General features: G+C 37.7%; 1 protein-coding gene across 8 annotated transcripts in view; it reads right to left on the bottom strand.

Annotated features, from left to right (window-relative positions):
• LOC121898997 (tetraspanin-18-like) overlaps window positions 1-16,072 on the bottom strand; it is a 39,119-nt gene extending 23,047 nt beyond the window's left edge. For 4 of the 8 annotated variants that reach the window (XR_006096585.1, XR_006096586.1, XR_006096588.1 and 1 more), the window contains exons 1-2: window positions 15,886-16,072; window positions 2,950-3,028 (exon numbers count right to left, since the gene is read on the bottom strand). Coding sequence is in view for 2 of the 8 variants with exons in the window: in XM_042414546.1 (XP_042270480.1) it covers window positions 2,941-2,943 (3 nt within the window). In the remaining 6 variants the exon portion in view is untranslated. Of the gene's footprint in view, window positions 1-2,940; window positions 3,029-6,931; window positions 7,002-15,885 lie in introns of those variants that run through there. The other 4 variants (XR_006096583.1, XM_042414569.1, XM_042414546.1 and 1 more) reach the window with 2 other exon arrangements.
• Between the last annotated feature and the right edge of the window lie 5,414 nt (window positions 16,073-21,486).

Here is a 21,486-nt window from a genome sequence, read left to right as displayed (position 1 = left end):
ATGCCAATTCTCTGGTTCCAGCATTTTAAATGTGAACATTTTCTGGTTTCTTGAGTCCTCTATGCTAGTAAACTGAATATCTTTGGATTGTGGACTGTTGGTCGAGACAAAACAAGGTATTTAAGGTTGCATCTTGGCATTAGGGAAACAGTGATCAACATTTTTCACGATTATCTGACATTTTATCGACCGAACAACTAACTGATTAATTGCTAATGAAAATAATTGTGAGTCGCAGCCCCATAAGCTACTTATATCACCTTTATTCCAGCTTAACATGATATTTCAGATCAGTAAACTATCACAATTGAGATTCATCAGCTTCCACACAAAACAAATGATCTTTAGCTGAGCACACCAAGTTCTATACAATCTGAAAAGGAAAGGCAATTTAGTCTGATTATCAGGCTAGGACCAACAGTTTTACTACTAAAGTGGAGAAGAGTAAGATTTTTTTTAAATTCAACTTGAAATAAAAATAGATTTATTAGACTGTCTGGCCTTCTTCTTTGCAATGAAAATGTTTTTTAAAGAAAACACAGACAGAGAAGTACTGTATGTATCCTATCAATCCCAGGCTGCAATTCTAGTTGTAAATCTCTTTCGGTTAAATGATGCAGTGGAATTCAAATAGTGTTTTAATTAAGATTAAGTGTTGTTATCATCATTGATCTAGTTAAGTTTGACCTGATTTTAGCACCACGAGCTGTTCACTGTTGACCTGTTTAAACAGTCGCTGCAGGTTGTCCAGTGGTCAGTTTGCATCCTCTCTCCACAGGGAAGATATTGATTATTAGAAAGTAAATTAAGGTCATTCTCATTAGGAGCCTTATGTTTCTGAAAAATGCTGTCAAGGTTGTGACGTGATGTAAAACAGTTTTAATTTACATAACTTATTATACCACACAAACGTAACACATGGAGGTGAAGATCCAGAATTTATCTAAAAGTTAAAGTGAGTTTGTTTACTAATTAAATGTCATTAGAACAAAAAAAAATCACAATTTGTGTGAATTTAAAATGACAAGATGACTCTTTTGTGATAAAATGCCTGTAAACTTTAGTCACGCACGTGTTTTGTGGTGCAGTGAACATGACGTTCTTCTCAAAGTGAGATGATTCTTTTCTTCCAGTTGAACTGAGGTGAAAGTGATGTCATGATTTGTGCTGACTATGCACACGGGGACAAGTTGTATCCTAAAATAGAGTTTAAAATTCAGACAATTTAATTATTTAACACAGCTAAAATACTACTCTCAGTATCAGCAAACATGTCATGTTTTAGTCAGTGCCGCTGGTTCTGTCTTTCCATCCTGTTAGTCTGGAGCTGTTATAAATGTTGACATGAGGGGGAGAAAGATGCCGTCACCCTCGTCTCTGAGGAAATGTTCTCTGTTGGTCAACCTGAGGGCTGCTTTAAAGGGTAATTCCACTTTAACCAGAGCACCCCTTAACCAGAGCACATCAAAAGTTGTAGCATGTAACATCATGCGTCCTGCAATGTGACTTCTGCACATCGCGGCGTCGATGCTGAAACGATTTATTGTGCAGCCCTAGTGTTTGATAAGTTTGTGGGGATGACCACATGTGCCTGCGTGCTGCATGTTGTACAAAGCAGTTGAGTTTTTGCAGTACACACAGTGAGAAGATAAATTAACTGATACTTTTCCAGACTGCATTCTTTATAAAACTGCATGAATAAACACTTGTTGGGATCCACATAAACTAATATGTTTCTATTGAAGTAGATGAAGCTCCTGAACATCAAAGACATCTGACAGTGTAAATAAGTTAGCGTTAATTGGACTAAATTTGATCAGGCCTTCAGTCTGACCTCTGTGGGGATTTACATTCATTATTCTGTCTGTCTGCAGCCACGAGTTTGAATTCTATTTGATCAGTCTAATGATGTAAACCAGACCAGGGTAATTATCTGTATGCCACAATAAAAACAGAGTCACTGTGACATGAGACAAAAAGTAAAATAACTTCTAGAAAAAGCAGTCAGACCTGCATCAAAATACACAATGACACGACAATCATGGTGATGGCAGCAGTGTTTTTTAGAGAAAAAGAGTGACACTGATGATATTCTATATTTTTCTTAATGTCAACAAATTTCAAGTATTGTGTGTGTATCCCAACACAATAAAAACACATCAATGAGCTACATTGCTGCACTGGGTGACATGTTCCTTGAATCCCACACACACTATCCTGCTGCCAGAAATACTCACTAGAGCACCAAATGTGGTTTAATCTGCTGCAGACAATAGTCTCCAAAAAATGCACTATTTCCCCCTGTCTGAGCAGCATTTGCTAAAAGCTACAGTGACCAGCCATTTTGGGAAAAATCTTTTTTTATTACTATGTTTGTGAGCTGTTTTTTTAAAGATTCACAGACAGAGAAGGAAAGTCAGACACAAACACATTGTTGCCATTAAATGCCCTCAAATGTTGGAGACTGGCTCAGTACACGCTATTTACACTCTTAGATGTTTACAGATCTTCCTAGCTTAGAAAAAGTTTCAGAATGTCAAACTATTTTTTGGGCTCATCCAACCGTTTCTGGTGAAGAACTAACAATATTTGTAGACACGGTGGTGAGAAACCTGAGCGAGATATCCTGAAGCAGGAAATCTAAGAAAAACCAACCATGCTCTGTAAACAGCTACATTGTGGTGCCATCGTTACCAAAAACAAATGACTTGTTTATTAGACATAACTGTCCACCAAATATCACTGAAATCCCAAAGTTTTTCAGACTAACATACAGATGTAAACATGAGCTCTTGTATGAAGGTAAAAGCACTCAGAAATGTTGAAACGAATTCGAACACGAATACGAACAAAACAGAAATTTTGTGAATATGACAAAACTGAAGTGAACTGAAGACAGAACATTATGAGAGGACTGAATAGCAACAGAAAGCATCATACCATCTGTACCTGTTTAATGGCTCTTGAGACAAATGTAGGTGGGTGAATGGACGTCTTTAGCCTTTGACCAGGTGCTGCTTTACATCAGCTGTAGAGGAGAAAAAAAGAGGAGTAATAATGGCTGGAATATATTCACACACAAAGAAATCACCCGTGAAAGGAATACCAAAAGATAAAACATTACCACATTTTAATTGACTGACATGTAAGATTTTGTTTCTGGTTCTTATCTTGATGAGTATTATAAAAATCACAGGAAATGACAGCTAAGCAGTGTTTCTCTACTGAAATACATGATTTGTTTTTAGCCTCGCTGGCAGCAGGACTGTAGGAATGACAATGTCTGACTGACTGACTGTCTTTCTGTCAGTCAGTCATCCACCGCTTTGGCTGAAATGACTCAACAACTATTTGATGGATGGCCATTAAATTTGGTTCAGATATTCACGGTCCCAAGAGTAGTCAAGTCATGTCAATATTACCTCAGCTGTACTTTGCATCAGCTGCCTTTGCTGTCAGGGCACCAAATCACTGGAAAGATCTGTCTGAGGAGCTCAGACTAACCGAATCATGTTTATTTGAAATTGCGTCTTAAAACTCATTTTTGTCACACAGCCTATGAATAATTTTATGTCTTTTATGCTTTTAAACGATGCACATGCTAGAAGTGTCATATCAACTTTATCATTAAGATTATTATGGCTAATTAGAAACAGTTAGCATGCTAACACGCTAAACTAACACGATGACCATTTACAGCATACCTGGTAAACAATACAGCCGAAATGTTATTGTTGTCATTGTGAGCATGTTAGCTTGCTGTTGTTAGCATTTAGCTCAAAGCGCTGCTGTGCAGCCTCTCAGAGCCGCCAGCATGAGACTCTTAGTCTTGTTGAATTAAAGATAAACACATCATTTTCAATCTCAATCAAATGAACTAAAATACTGTATATTCTGTATTTTACGCCTCTTGCACATTCCATACCTGAAATAATCTATCAAGAGATGTGACAACATTGAGGAGGTTCAGTCTGCAGGCCTCATTAAATACATTTAACACATCAACCCGACCCTGCACGTCTCAGATGTATCGACATATTTCTAAAGTCATTACTCAGAAGTTTTTCAAAGCTCTCCTTCTAGACAAAGGTATATACTGTGACCTGGGCATTGTAGCCTACCTAATGCCTGGCTGTTTCTATAGCAACCACCGCACGCATGCAGGAATAAAATGATGATCGATGCTGTTGCTGCGACTGTATACAGTATGGTACCTACAGTACATTAGGAGGGAAATGCCATAGGAAAAGGAAAAATCACTTCAGTAATGAGAGTGATTCATCACTCTGAAACGTTAACACAAAGCTTTTTGTTCTACACAATTCACAGTTCATGATTCATGTTTTCTTTGTTTGTTTTAAACATACATGCAAAACATGATTCATAACTGCAGAGCTGTTTGTCAAAACCATCAAGACTTAAGCAGTAAACAGACAGACAGAAGAGTCGTGACAGAACAGAAAAGCGTGAAAAACATTGATAACCGGTAAAGCTGAGTAAGTACACTATTATTCTGCTCCCGTCATACAGACAATACTGCAGCAACATTAAAAGTGGACCAACTAATCCCTCAATGCTCTATACTTAGGAGCTCCTTTGTTTGCATTTCAGTGTTTGCAAAGCTTTTGTTGAATATTCAGTGTGACTACTGTCCCCTGTGAGCCACCACAGCTGATCTGTGAGAGCTGATGACCAGCCGATTGTTTTCAGCTCATTCTGAGTGAAAACACTGAAGCAGCTTTTGAACACGATCAAACATGCAGCTTCAGGCTGCAGAGCATGTGTCAGACTTTGACTTTGATGATGATGGTGATCTGTTGATAATGTGATTTAGGGCCAGTAATCCCAACTGGTTTATGTTTTTCTGTAGTCAGTAAGTCACGTTCCACAATCACGCTTGACAAGCATTAAATTTTATTTCACAAAATGGGAACGAAAAAGTCAAAAAAGTGTAGCTGTGGCTTAACCTGATCACATTAAAACCACTACAATTAGAGATACCATACAGGCCCAAATATGATCTATATCATTAAATGCTCCACCATTGCTCTGTTGTACCTGTAACCACACCCAGTAGTGATGTCATAGTGTCCCAAGTACACCTGTACATCGCTGCAGCAAGGTGTGAAGTTAAACCATTGCAGGTCAGCAAAAACCAGATTTTCAGTGAGTGTTGAGTTATTCTTTAACATGGATCAAAGTGACAGAATTATCATCTGACTCTACAGAGCGTTTTAGCCTGTAGCTACATATTTTGGTTTACTGGTAGCAACTTAACTGTTTACTGCTCTCATCACCTTTGACTCCACAAACAGTAGGCAGCTGTTTTTAGTGAAAAGGCTATAATAGACCTGGTGTACAGACTGTTGGAGACTAGCTGGCGAACATACTGGAGCATTTAGCAGCTACAGAGACAAATATTTCTGTCAGGAGTTGGTAGAGAGCAACACAGAGCTAAAAGCAGAGTGAATGTTGGATTTACATTTGCCAGATGGCCTGAAACACAACTGCAAATTAATGCAAAACACTTGCTCTATCTGAACCTTTCTGCAATGAACAGTAATTTGTGCCTTTTTGTTAGATATTCTGGTTTAGTGAACAACACGAGTTGAAAGAAAGTAAACCAGAAAGTCTGTGGACATAATAACTTTCAAAAGTACGAACATCACCATGATTGTGGTTAACTAATATAGTACAGTATGTAGTATATTATGTTTTTTAAGAATAAGTCCAGGCCAGTCATTTGCTTTTCTCATTGTTGAGCAGGATATTGTCTGCTCATTCTGCATACAGCTACAGGTTGCTGCTGGCAGCTGTGCCGATGATGCAGGACTATCAAACAGAAGGCACATGACTCACGGATGTGGAGGACCTTCCAAATCTGTTGACAGCAGCGCTGCCCACACAGCAAGAAGCCCCGCTCCCGTTTCTTACTTGCTCTATTTCCTCAGTGTGAAATGGAGGGAAAAAAACAAAATCACGTTCATGTGCAGATGAGTGAAACGGTGACTAATCCTGCACCAATTTAACATCTCAGAAGACCTCAATAACTGTTTTCATCTCTGAAGTGTTTAATGATCTGTTTGAGATGCAGATTACAAATGTAAATGAACTCAAAGTCATCCTGATGACAGCAAGTTCAAAGGAAAAACCTTCTCCTGTCTTTTTAATGTGTGCAGCAACAGATTCACAGTTTACTCATTTCAAGACATATTTGACTGTGAGTTACAACTATGCTAGCATCTCTATGAGACTTTTTTAGGCAAGGCAGTGGTTTGAGCTAAATGCTTAAGTCAGCATGCTAACATGCTCACAACGACAGCATTAACATACTGATGTTTAATATGTTTACCATGCTCACCATCTCAGTTTGCTAACATTTGCATTTTAGAACTAAACACAAAGCAAGTTTGTCTTTTTTCTCATCTAAAAAAGAACTATTACACCTTATTTAAACCAAGTTAGTTAGAGCAAAGTAATACATAGAAAAGAGAAAAATACAAGTCAGAAATAGACCATTAGTTATGGCACTAATGTTACATTAGCTACAGCTAATGGTACAGCAACACAAAGTAATATACTGTATATACAATACAAATATTTAAATTAATTAAACACTCCTTGTTTCCTCTTCGACCAGAGCAACAAAGCAAGTATTTGGCAAACTGTAATTCTGACCTGATGATGGTGCTATATGAATTAAAGGATCACCCAAGTTATTATGATTCATCCTCAGGGGAACATCAATGTTAAATCCATCCAATAGTTATCGACACATTTTACCCAACACCACTAGTTTAAACCTGCTAGTAGCACTAAAGGAAAAGTCAGAGGTGCAGCAAAGTTATTAAGATTTATCTTCTGGGGACCATCTATGTCCGTACAAGATGTCAACCTAAACAGCACCTTTTAAACAACCTAAAAGTTTTACCATTTTGTTTTTCGTCTGCTTCGACTCCATAACACCTTGATCATCAACAGCAAAGGGGCTTAAAACTGTTCCTTTCAGCTGCAGATTAGACAACAGGGGGATGTAATTATGTATTCGTCCCAAACTATTCAGTACAAGATGTTCAGTTCGGTAAGTGACTTTCCTCAGTTTGGTATGCTCCATGAAACAAACAATTACTGTCAAAATAGTTTGATAATCCACTGACTCCGACATGCGGAACAATAATTCTAGAGCGCAAGTTCCACAGTGAAATGTTTTGGCAGTGCATCACTTAGCTGTAGCATGCTAGTGGATATATGCAAGCCCCCACGAACATCGCCAGGCTGTGAGGCCAATTTGACATAGTGGCCAAACCATGTAATTACAACGTCATGTGAAGCTGTTGGGCCCAAAAAGACTTTTTTCCATAGACTTACATTGTGAAAGAGACGTCCGTAAATCAGCAGATACATTTTTTGAGCATCACAACCCCTGCGAAATGACTCGTCTCACTATCAGAATTTGATTCATTCGGTCCGATCACATTTCGAAAGCGTAAAAGAGCCGCACGATTGAATTGTTTTATCCCCATTCAAGTTAGCCGGAGGGCTAAACCGGAAGTAGCTGGCTCGACCAGTGAAGGCCACTACTGCGCTTGCTCTATGGGCCCGATGATCACAGAAGATCCGGGTAATATTATACGCGGAAGTCGAACTTTTTTGGCTTCATGCGCTACTGAGCAACTTTCATACGAATGAACAGGGCCACGCCTCCGATGCTGTATCCAGTTCTCTTTATACATCCATGGATATATGCTAGCTGGCTTAGCCAAGTTAGCCTGGTTACCTTGGTTACCATGCTCATGTAGTGTCGCTGCCATGGGACCTGAGCTGGACGATCCTCCCATTACACTGACTGAGTGCACTATTATTAAAATATGCACCATATTTCTGTATTTAAACATTATTGTGTCTCCTCTGTCCCTTTCAACTCTCTGTGGCTGTCAACTTTTCACTCAGCCTTTGAGTGAAGCTGTTCTGAATGTTGTTTTTACTTTCCACTGCAGCACGACTAAACTGTTTCCTTAACAGTTGTTGCCAATGAGACATTATCAGATGTTTATGTTTTTCAAAATGAAGGACCAAAATGTTATATTCTACCTTTTTCTTTGTTCTCTCTGCTGTACTGAAATCATACCGAACTTAGAATTTTGTGTCCCGTTACACCTCTGGACGACAATGACAGTAAGAACACGAGAGCTATAAAATTATTGTCATTACACAAAGGCTAACCAACAAAATGCACCCAGAGAAACAAGCTCCAGCACACTGTCAGCCAGTTTCAAACTACAAGCTGTTATCTGATTGCTTTAAAAGCTAAAGAACAGCTTCACCCCTAATGGAAGTGTGATGAAAAGAGAATTATTCCCAATTGCTGCCAACACTTCAGCCCTCAGTGCCACTTGAGAGTGCTGAGCTGTCAGCCAGTGGAGGACTAACCAAACCTTAAAAGATTAAAGTAAAAATGTTGAGCACGGAGGTAGACACGTAATCCTCCAGAGACCCAATTACACTCGAACCCCAAGAGGTGGAAGCAGAGGCGGAGAGTGTGGCGTTCACTCTCCTCAGACAGCTGAGAGTCCTGCACAGCGGCAGAGGACGGTTTGTGCTGCTTCTCGTCATCCTGACAGTCACTAGTGTTTACTGCTGTTTATTAAGTGAATCCGATACACTGGGTGTGACTAAAAACTGCATTTCAGATACTAACATTGTAACCCTCCATGCAGATTATATAACTAACTGAACCGCTGAGCAGCTCTTGTCTGACCGGGACCACACAGGGAGCAGATTCCACTCGCTGTAATTGCCTTGGTGTTTAAAAGAAACGTCACCGTCATTACAGCCAGGACCATCTGGTTCAGGTTTGTGAGAATAAACTTGATGTTCATGTGGAGAAAAATACTGTCTGCTGGTTTCTCTCAGCAGCCGTGTACAGACTCTGGTCGGATTTATTGGCTCTCATGCGCTCAGTGTGTGCACGAGTGGCTTGGTGCCAAATTATCTCGTAATTTAGCCACTGTGTTACAGCTGCACTACTTCTGACCACAGTGACTAAATTACCAAATCCAATTTGGTTGGAATGCACTAAAGGTTAGCACACTCTATGTATCATGTACGCAAAGTTTCACGTACTGCTAGATGGCATCAAGACTGTAAATTCTTTAGTTTAATTAGTCTTATATCTGCCTATAACTATAACTATATATCTATAACTTTTGATTCCCAGCGGAACCTTAATAAACATGTAAAGTGTTCAAGTGTTACTTTAATTATGAAATATTGTAAAATCCTTAGCTCTACAAACCTATGCTTTTGTCTATGTTCAAGTCTTTACTATTCGATAATCAATTTATCATCTTTGTTTCAAGCAAAAATTGTTAAATTTCACTTCTAAAATGTGAATATTTGCTCATTCAGTAGTAAACTGGATTTTTTGGGGTTTTGCACTGACATGTCAATATGTCAACTTGTACTCTGGTAAATTGTAAAGGGCATTTTTCTGTATTACATACATTTATTAAAGGTCAACAAAAGCCTTAAAGGGCGCCTCCATTTCTATATTTTTCTTATGGTCAACAAATCTCCTGTGCAGAGCCAAACCAATGATGAATTGATCTACTAACAAGTATTGTGTGTGTATTCAAAGCCTGATATATTTTATTCCTCTGTGCCGTAGACCTTCCAGACCAAAACATGTCAGTGAGCCACACCGCTGCACTGAGTGACGTGTTCCTTCATTATAAAGAGTTTAGTCACATTGGTTTGTTTAGAAACAGCTCCAAAGACTAATAACAGTGATCGTATTTTTACCTTGTACTTCACCACTGAGCATGTGCGCTAACACAGTTCCATTTACAGAGCTTTGCTAGCTTGTTGTGCTACGTATCACAACCTCTTGACTTCGTACTAAAGTTCTTTGAAAAATTGTAAACGTAATGCTAATAACCTGATTTTTTTTTCACAAAACGTTCAGTTAACTCATTAGAGATACTTTAGATGACATTTCCTCCTTCTCCCCCACTGAAAAATCCAGAATCTATGAATCTATGAATATGCAAAATTTAACTGCAGGATACATGATGTCTCCTACTTGTACTTTTTTATTAATGTTCTCACTTGTCTTTATTTCATTAATTTATTCAAATGTAAGTTCTTCTCTTTTTTCATGTGCATTTATTTCTTCTATTTTCTTCAAATTTATTGTGAAGTGCTTTGAAACCCAGATTTTTAAAAGTGCTTTATCATAAATATCTTCACATAACAGTAAATGTTTTATGTGGTTGAACAATACAGAAAATCAAAATGCTTTTTGAGCGAGACCACCAAGAAAGAGAAAAGCTGATAAAGCCCTCATGCATGACAGAGCAGAGGTGAGCGTAGTTCAGGGGAGGGGTCGCTCTGTGGAGGGTGGGACTCACCATCTGCTTTTTAATTCAGTTTGGCTGAATTTAATCTCGTTAGAACTAGAAACCTTTGACAGAGCACCGGGTCATTAACATGATGTGTCTGCAGTGTGTTTGAAGGGAGCTGGTTGTGTTAAACGCTGGTGATTAAATCAACGGAATCAAGGAAACAGCAGTTCCTCCTTCTTCCTTTGTGCCAGATTGAGTCATTACCACTCAGTCACACACATTCCTCATTAGCAGACAGAAATCCTTCATGCACTGTTTCATCTCTTTTTCTTACTTTTTACCTTGTTTTTTACGATACTGGGCACCTCTTCAAACCTTTAAAAATCCTTTAATGAGATAAATCTGCGAAGGAAAAATCACTCTTTGGTTGAACTGATCACACCTATGTTCACACTGAGGCCGTATTAGGGCTGTGATGAGGGGTCACGAGTTGCTTCATTTTAAGAGGCTGGAAGCTCTAGTTTAGCTTTTTCTGAACGAAGCTAAGCAGGGATGCAACTAATGCTTTTTTGTTTACCTTTACTTGTAAAATTCCCATCACAATTGCCCAAAGCCCAACATGGTGTCTTCCAATTGCAAGTTTTGTCCAAGCAAAAGACACAACGATATTCAATTAATCATTTATATAATGTCTATAAAATGTCAGAAAACAAAAATGCCCGTCTAAGGGATTTCCTGTAGCCCAAGATGACATCTTTTTAATGCTAGTTTTGTCCAACAAACAGCCAAAAATATAAAATTTACAAAGATATAAAACAGAGAGATGAAGCTAATCCACAAATCTGAGAGGCTGAAATTGTTTTTGCTTCACATCATATCAAAACTGTTGTTAATTTTCTAATCGACTGGAGCTAATTGATTAGTCTGTCAAAAAATTAGTCTGCAAAAACAAGTAGAAATTTTTATGGTTCCAGTTTTTTCTAGTTTGAGAATTTGCTGCTTCTCTCTGCTTTACATCTGAATTTTGGGGGGATTTTGGACTATTGGTTGAACAAAAAATTTAGGCTAGAAGATGCCACCACTGGTTCTGGGTACTTATGTCTGGCATTTCCCACTATTTTCTGACATTAAATAGACTAAACATCTAATAGATAAATTGAGAAAATTAATCTGATTATTTTCTTGATTAATCCATCAGTTGTTTGGTCTGTAAAATGTCAGAAAATTGTGAAAAACTCAAAAGTCTTCTTTTGTCCTGATCAACAGTCTACAACCCGAGATAAGATAATTACTTTTCTATCACAGAAGATTAAAGAAATCTGAAAATATTGAGAAGCTGGAACCAGAGAATTTTACTGTTTTTCTTTAAAAAAAATCAAAATATCAAAATAGTTGGTGATTAATTTAATAGTTGGCATCTAATTGAGTGACTAATCGTTGCAGCTCTCCAATCAGCTAATCAATTAATTTCAGCTCTAAATCCAAACAAAGTACTTAAATTCTTTCTGCTTAATCACCAAACTTTACTAAAGAAAGGAATAACTATCAACACTACAATCCAAATTACTGGCTGATAGGAATATTTTTTTAAACTGAAGCTTCTGACAGCCTGATCTTTTGTATTTTCTCCAGATGACACCAGATGTCTCAAGTCTACAGTAGGTCTCTATTTGTCACAGCTCAGCTTCAGTCCAATCAGCAGCGTTCCTCCTTCAGTTTACCCTCGAGACGCTCTGTTGGCAGGATGGGAAGTAAAGTAACTGCCAGTCATTGAGGATCACGCCCCCTGCGGCTCGTTACTCCTTTTGTCAGACCACAGCGACCACGCTGTGATCCACAAATAGAGTAAGTCCCTCAGTGCTGCACACGAGGGGAAGGGACAGATGGACCTGTGGTTCCCCTCGCCACAATGACTGTCAACGTCCCCCCAGAGACATGACCTGAACTTTCAGCATGTTGAGTTGGTGAGACCGGCAGCAGAGCGCAGTCAAGAAAAAGCAAAAATCAAAACAAAACCTTGTTCTAATAGTTAAAGACATGAAACCTCTGAGGAAATGGCAGCATTTTCACCTCTCAAACTCCTTTGTTGCAAAGGGAAAAGTATGAATAGAATTTCTGAAACCAAAAGTCAATTAGTCGATTGACAGAAATTTTTGATTGTCAATTAATTGTGATTTATTAAGCAAGAAGAATCTACAGCCACACTAGTTGCTCTGTGTACTTACACACAGCAGTACTTTGAGCTAAATGCTAACATGTTGATCCTTAGCAGGTAAAATGTTTACCATATTCACCATCTTAGTTTAGCATGTTAGCTTGCTAATGTTTGCTAATTAGCACTAAACACAAAGTAGGGCTGAGGCTGATGGAAATGTTAGTAGTTTGGCAGGTATTAGGTCATAAACCAACGTGTTGAACACATTTAAATTTTGACCTGATGATGGATCACCAAAGAAATTACGATTCATCCTGAGGGGATCCATCCAATAGTTGTTGAGACAAACGCAAACAAACACCAAAACAAACAAAATCCTGCTGGTGGTGCTAGAGGGAAACAATCACCAAAGTTGGGAAGATTCATCTGTTAATGTCTGTCCAAAACGTCATGATGGTCCATCTAATAGTAGTCCAAACAATTCTGTCTGTCAAGACTGACTGACTGATAATGCCATCCCTAGAGCCACGCTGCTAGCTTTGCTAAAAATGCCAACAGCAACTGTCCAATGGGAAGGTTGGCTGCTTTTTGCTGTACTATATCGTTTTAAACGTACAATATTTTAGTTTTTAACTGTTAGTTAGATAAAACTAGCAATTTGTCAATGTCACCTTGAGCTCTCTGGACATTTGCCATTACTCTCTGACATTTTATAGGCTAAATGCTTAATCAGTTGATCAAAAAATCAACAGATGAAAAATGATCATCAGCTGCAGCCTGAAGAAAAGACCAGACAACAAACAGACCCAAAAACACACTGATGCATTGCCAAGAGGGTCGATTTAAAGTGGATTTGCTCGCTCACTAACTCGTTAATTGACATTTGCCTCATAAATGTGAACATGTAACACCACAGTAGATATGTAATGCATCTTCTTTTGGTTTGCTTTGGAACAATAAATATGATCATATTCTGAACTTTTTTTCATGCAGATGGTGCACATGAATGTGCCAAACTGATTTATACAAAATGCAAAAAAAAACAACTTCACACTGAAAAAACAAAGTGTGTCTCTACAGACAGTCTGGCAGCTGAAGCAGCAGGGTCGCAGTGTGTTGTAGAGATTCACTGGGTGTAAAAGTGACACCAACCACCAGCCAAATGCTTGTTTGGCTCCTCAACAGGCCACGATGGCAGGTAATCAAGTCTCATTTGAAGATTTAATTTTACTTTAAAAATATGAAATATAGCCGGCTGGTGAACTGTCAACAGAAGAGGCAGTGTCCTGTTTTACAGACATGTAGGGCTGCAACTAATGATTATTGTCATTATCGATTAATCTGTGCATTATTTAATTATTTTATGGACCAAACACCCAATCAATTAACAGAACATAATAACTGTTTCCTGCAACCCAAAATGATGTCCTAAAATGTTTTGTTTTGTTTTGTCCAGACCAACAGTCCACAACCAAAAGATATTCATATTACTGTTATAAAGGACTAAAGAAACCAGAAAATATTCACATTTGTGAAGCTGCAATCAGAGAATTTGGGAAATTTCTTCTTAAAAAATGACTAAAAACAATGAATGGATTAATCACTGCAGCTCGACACACCTGCAAAAAGAACATATTCTATGTCAGAGGAACTGCTCTGAAATGGTTCTAAAAACCTTTTTTTCTCGACTTTCTACACAATGTAAACCACTTGTTTTAATTCAGGTAATGAGGTTGTCCATTCAGAGGAGACCTCCAGTACTCTTACTGTATCTCCTGTTCACCTGTCAGTCATCATCCACGTCCTCATCACATATCATTGTTCAGACACCTGATCACTCTGAACAAGGATTAGCTGCCAACTATTAAATTAGTCACCAACTATTTTGATAATCCATGTATCGTTTTGAGTCATTTAAAAATAAATAAATAAATAAATAAATCTAAATACTCTGATTCCAGCTTCTCTTCTTCTTCTTCTTTAGTCCTCTGTGATGTTAAACTGAATATGTTTGGGTTGTGGACTTTTGGTCGGGACAAAATGAAACATTTGAGGACGTCACCTTGGGCTGTAGGAAAACATGACCAACATTTTATGGACCAAACAACTAATCTGTTAATCGGAAAATAAACCAACAGATTAATCGATAATGAAAATAATGAAAATAATGAAAATAATCGTTAGTTGCAGCCCTTAATTCAATCTTAATTAGTCCTTAAGCTAAAAATGCACACCTAGATATGGTTGCAGTATCACTTTAATGTCCCCTTTGGGAATTTTTTTCTTGGGCTCAGCATCACTGCATCACACAGAGCATTTATCTCCAGACCAAACATCATCCTAACAATCATTCATACATAAAAATAAACACATAACCACACACCCAATAAGACCAATGAGAGCCATAAAATCAGCACAACCAATAAAATCAGTAAATTAATATTTCACTAGTTTTGCACAGAATTTAACTGCATCTTATAAAATATTTATGGAAGTCAGAACAAATGTGCTTTAATAATGGTAATATGGTAATGGTAATGGTAATAATAAAGGTTTTAACCGTAACATACTGTTCATATTCTGAACCCTCTCGGTATCCTCTCATAATTAGTCTCTATACCAAACTTCTGAGCCACAAATGTATTTTTCATTCATGAGCACCTCATCAGTCATTAATGAATAGGTGATTAATACGTAATTAAGCTTTCAGAGAGAAAGTGTATTCTTTAGATTTTATGCTTTTATTTTGTTTATGGAGAAAAAAAACATTCACAATCACACTATATTATAGCCCTGTGTTACCTAAAAGTAGGAGAACATAACAACCATCATGATTTCAATGAATGTTAGTGAACGTGAAGAATACAACAACATTTCTGAATGGTGGTTTTAGAGTTGTTGTTTTTTTAATAAATACGGGTCAAATTTACAAAGTGACAAGACTGTGTATCAGCTGCACACAAATAAAATGTTGAAATATTTCTATTTTTTTATATTCTGGGTCACTTTAGGAAAGGTCTTGACATTTCAGGCTGACAGAAAGGTGTGAAGGATGTTTTTATTTCTCTCTAACGTTAAAAAAAAGGTCAAATCAGACCTTAAAACAATATCTCTTGTTTTCTATCAATATTTGAAACCAAAACCGTTAAATTGTTCAATTCTAACGGTCGCAAATTAACACTGAACCGCTGAAGTTAATAGAAAATATGAGCAAATTAGTTGTTTTAATACTAAAATATTAAAAACATTCATGTTAGTCGGAACTTGATTTGATAAGAGCAGATGATTAAGGTAACGTTAAGTGTTTGATAACATAGCTACTGTAAATTAGCTGTTATTAGTGTATCAGCACTGTAACGTCAATATAAACCTCCGTCGGTAACTTACCGCTAACAGATGAGCTTCTTCCTCCAAAGTTGTCTGTTGTGGGAGTGAAATCGAGTGTCTCCTAACAAACTAATACATCCAGTAAACTCTTACAATCAGCACTGACGCTGCCGGTAGCTCAGAGCAGACACAGACAGCAGCAGACTGATGTGGGCTGTTGCTGCTGTTAGCTGCTATTTATACCACAGTCAAGCTAACCGTTAGAGACATACAGCTTCCGCATCTGATTTTCAGAATAAAGCAATAGACAATACTAGGAAAATAAAACCACGTGGAAAATGTTTTTGTAACTCTTATTTCACAAACATTAACTTGTACTTTTAGATTCTTCATCACAAACAAAATTAGAGAAACACATTTGAAAATATTACATAACATGTAACCGACAAACATGTATATTTCGAGACTTTTACATGTTTGATAACAAATGTACTGACCAAGAAAGTATAATAGAACCAATCGCAATGTTTGTTTACAATAACTTCAGGGTAGAAAATCTCTGCCTCACATGGCCAATTTTTTTTTTTTCCCAGGATGGCAAAGTCATGACCCGCCCTACTGTGCCTCTGATTGGCTTACCCTGATATTCTTACCCTAACCCTAACCATTCTCATTCCTCCTGCCTAAACCTAACCAACCCAACCAATGAAGGCAACAAGCACTAGCCAATCAAAAAAAATGGCATCACATACATACAATTTAATGGCGCAGAGCAAAAATAAATGTCAGTTTAAGCTAGTAAAGAAATAAACAAAGAAGCACATGTACATAAGTATAAGCAGTAAGTAGTAAAAGTAATTAAAAGTAAGAATAAATGAGTAAAGCAGTGGTAAGGCAGCTTCCCACTATGACAAAGGCAGCCACCAGTTAATCTGACCGGCAGTGAAATGTTACTGTTCAGTAGATTTGGTTTACAAAGACGCTAGCAAAGCAACACAGTACATAAAATAAGCACAGTAGAAACATCAGATAGGTCGGACCACTGTATTATATTACATATATGGCTGAAAATGACAACAGAAATGAAATAGTTTGCCGATCACATATCTCCACAATTCATATATATATATTCAGTACACGAAGTCCGGTGACCTGTCGTTATTCCCAACAAAGCTCCTTCCAACTTCAACCTAAGCTAATGAACTAGAATAACTGAAAACACCGGTGTGGATGTACAATGTCTCTAAGGAAGCTGTTATGGATGTTTAATGTGAAATATCTACTCTGCATTTTAGCTTCTTGCCATCGTAATTCATAAATCAATCCATCAATTTAAGTATCACATCAGAAATATTAAAGGTACAAAGTAACCTCCGAAGAATCCATGCAGTTTGCCCTTCTCATCTCTTGATTTTGAATTTGCACTCTACTCAGAAAACTATGCTAATCTGCAGCCGCCAGATGTGAGAAGCCATCACTCACATAGTGCATGAAACAACTAAAGAATATAAAATGAGAGCAGAGATAAAAAGGATGACACATCCAGTTGTGCAAGCTGTGTTTTCACTGATGCTGGTTTCACTTTAATGGACTGGTGCAGATGTAGTTGATGGGCCAGTGCAGCTACGATACCTCTGGGCAAGGTGACCTACTCCTGCTTGATCATTAAATGCTGTCATGAAGTCGCTCCACACAGTTTAGTTTGGATCCATTTTTAGTGTGAATGCTGACAAGCACTTCACACTTTTGTTCTTCAAATCTTTATTTAGTCTTCCATACGTTTTTCAATTGCTAACTACTTCGGCATACTTTCAGCAACAGAAACCTTTCAATTATCAAAATGTTCAGCTCTTTGAGGACAGTTATGCTATAACTTTTCTTCTTTCTAGCACATTCCTGTGATTTTATATATATTTTTAAAATATTAAAGTTTATTCTGGAATAGTCTATGGGAGGAATGTTTGAAAGTACATATTTCAAAAACTAAAAGTGCACTAAAAGTGTATTCATACTTCATGGAAAGGTGTCCCACATGGAAATGCTTAACATATTAAAACATGGTACCAGTTATTATGTGTTTTGCTAATAACCGATGAACCGTGGCCTATCAAAACAATATTTGCACAGTGTGTTCGATGGATATAGGCCATGCCCATTTGCACCAGGAAAAATTTTCCACCATTTTGGGTTTTGCGGTAAAAACATTTTTGGCTTCTGTTGGCACATGTTTGATCTAATCTTCACCAAAATTAATACACACCATATTTAAATAACCCTGAACAAAACTTATGTGTTAGTTTGTTGGTATCACTTACCGTTTGTCTCTGATTGGTTACCAAACTTTTGAAGGCATTGCCTGATGCAGTTAACGGGCCATAACTCTTCACTACTCAATTCGATTGCAACCAAATTTGGGAATATTGTACACACGCCACATTGCACAAGTGTGTAACATTTGATACAATTCTACCCACAGGGGGCGCTACTGTAATATCATAACATATTTCTACAATTATGTTGTCTTTAATAAAATGAAACATTGTTCACAAGTTCTCCATGAGAATGTGCACGACATAATGAATCATGGCACCAATAGCCCCACCTTGTGGCCATTAGTGAAATACCACCATACTACTTATTAACTGCCATATCTCTTAAATGTACAAATGTACTGAACAAGTCTGTAGAATTTTCAGCAATGCTTTGCAATTTATTTCAGCTGTCAGCATTCACATGCATTTTCTAGTTGCTTTTAATGTAGCAGTCTAATCCACAATCATTTTATTAGACAATAACAAAACATAAATTCAATAAATGGACACATAATCCAAGTTACAACATAAAAATAGACCAATTAGGTAAAAACAATCACAGCAAATTATTTTTACAAAATGATCAAATTCATTACACTGAATACAATCAGTACTATCAAATGAATCACAATGAACAACTGTCAACAAAGTACACAGGTACATAGTACATAGACAAGGTTATAAAAGAAACTAGTGCAGTCCTGATAGTCCCAGATAGTCCTGCTTTAAAAGAGGACAACACAGTGCCTACTTTACCCAAAATACACCCCGAAAGCCAACAGTTAAGTTGGAGATTCAGGTGTGTTATGCTAGTAGTGAGTAATGTAGCTTGGAGCTGCTAGCCTCCAGCAGAGATGAGGTCTGGTAATCTCACTTCTTTCTAACTCCACACCCCCAAATTTGTTTTTCAAACTTGTGGTCTTCAGCCACAACTGATGCTGACTCAAGTGACATCACTTGAGGCAATTTATCAGATTTCACACAGCTCCCTCTGGAGACATAAAAGGCTTTTTACTACTTTTTACACATATGCAGTTGTACTCCCCAAAACCTGGAAACACACAATGATGTGGAAAAGCAGTGGAGTTTCCCTTTAAGGAAAAGTTTGACATTTCAGGAAGTACGCTTATTTGTTCGCTTGCTGGGCGTTAGATGAGAAGATCGATACCAGAAGTTGATGTGAAAGGCATTCTTCTCCATCTAATTTTAGCATAAAAACCGGAAGCGGGAAGTTACTGCACTCAGCTGTTTGCCAAGAAATATGTTGTTTCTGTGACATCTCAGACTGATTTGTCATTTTGTTCAGCCTTACATTGTGTTCATGTTAGTTGATTTATTGTTGGGAGAAAGGTCTTTTTTTTTTGTTTTGCCAACCAATATGGTGACATATACATCCCACTGTTGTAATTTCCATTCAACACAGAAGCTGTTCAAAGCAGTTAATGCTTTTAACATTGATTGAAGAAATATTTCAATTAATTATGTCAATTAAAGATTGTTTTTTCTGTTGGTTGACTTACAACAACTTATAAAGCTGAGTCAATCTCGTAGATGCTTGTCCAATTTTTCTGTCGCTATTTCCCATGATTGTAGTTATGTAGCTAATTAGCTAGCGATGTAGGAAGATGATTCTTAATCTCGTCCACAAAGCTCTGATTGAGTGACTATTTGCAGGCATATTTTTGGAGAGGACCAGGCTTGCTGTTTCCTCTTGCTTCCAATTTTGATCAGTCTAACCAATGTCAAAGTTTTAGACTGTGGCACCACAATCAACTTTCAGTTCTTTCATTAAGCTTGCAGTTAATCAAGTTTATTGTAAGGTTTAACAGTTAAAATTCTTACCTTGCCTGGAATGCCTCATTTTTAGAAATGGATGGCAGTAGTTAAGCCAGAACAGTCTGTCAATTTCTCAATACTTTCTAACTTTCCTACCCTGTCTGTGGCTCTCAGCAGCAACCCATTTGTTCCCACTGAAGATGTAAATCTTTAAAAATGATGGGGCACTGTAGTCTTTAGCAAATGTGACTCTAGCACAAGGAAATAGTGCATTTGCTGGGGACTATTTGCAGTGGCGGATGAATCTACATTTGGTGCTCTTGTGAATATTTCTGGCAGCAGGATGGTGTGTGTGGGATTGAGTCAAAATAAACTCCAGTGTGTGTTCATGGTGATGACGGAACATGTCACCCAGTGCAGCGGTGTGGCTCATTGACATGTTTTTAATAGTTTTTGGACAACAACGGAAGTTTACAGCACAGAGGAATAAAATATATCAGGCTTTGATACACACACAATACTTGTAAATAGATCAATTATTTGTTGGTTTGGGTAATTTCATGGGATTTGTTTACAATAAGAGAAATAAAGAATCCTTCAATGTAGTTTGGTTTGCTGCATTTTGGAAGTCATGAAATTCTTATCTTTAATTACAATCAAGGGGTCAGTCAGGTAGATTTTTCCACCCATCCCCTCTCACACACACAAATACACATAAAAATCTGTAATAAAGTGTTTTGGAGCAACAACTAACATCCATGCCTCCTAGTTCAAAAATTATTTCAAATCCTAATTCAAAAATACATCGTATTCCCACAACCCCTTGCTTGGTATTTCAGTTTGAAGGGGTTTAGGAGTACAGCCCACACAGCTCAGTGAAATGGTAGAGAAGCATTGCCATCCTAACTGAACTGTGAACAGTACACCTCTGTTCCCTGCACTGACAGAGGAGAACCATCTGGCAGAATATGTCGAGGACACCAGGGAGCTCGAGTCTGTTCAGCACAATCTGGAACAGCGATGAAGACGAGTTAAACCTCCACTCACCACCTTCTCCATGGGTGGTTCGACTGACATCAGCATTTTTGTTCCTGAGGAGCCTTCACCTTCTCTCTTTTCCTTGTCTATAAAAACAGTTTTTATTTTCTGCACTCAAAGAAGAAGGGAACCTGCAGCGGTTTAGAGGCTGTGGCTGGGAGGGTGATTTTTAAATAATGCAGCAGACTTCCTGGTCTCACAGCGGGTGAGAAAGCCAGTCGCAGCGGGGAAACCATAACACATCACTAGGATTTATCTCAGCTTATAACGATTGTCCTTCCTCTGTAGTACAAAGGCTGTAGCAGCTTCTTTATGGAAACTTCAGATTTGTTGTGTACAGTTTGCAAAATATTTGATTCTCCCCTGAAAAACATGTATTTAAATATTAGTTAAAGACCCCCTCCAGACATGTTTTCAGAAATATAAAAATACTCTTGGTACTACTTGAATAATAATTTGTGCCTGATGTAATTTCTCCATTAAAAAAGTTACCAAACCAATTTGCAAACTCTGCACATACATCATTATGCACAGT

The sequence above is a fragment of the Thunnus maccoyii genome, chromosome 1, assembly GCF_910596095.1.
Source record: "Thunnus maccoyii chromosome 1, fThuMac1.1, whole genome shotgun sequence".
NCBI lineage: Eukaryota > Metazoa > Chordata > Actinopteri > Scombriformes > Scombridae > Thunnus > Thunnus maccoyii.
Note: the sequence above shows the minus strand (reverse complement) of the source record. Positions and strands in the feature narration are given on the sequence as shown.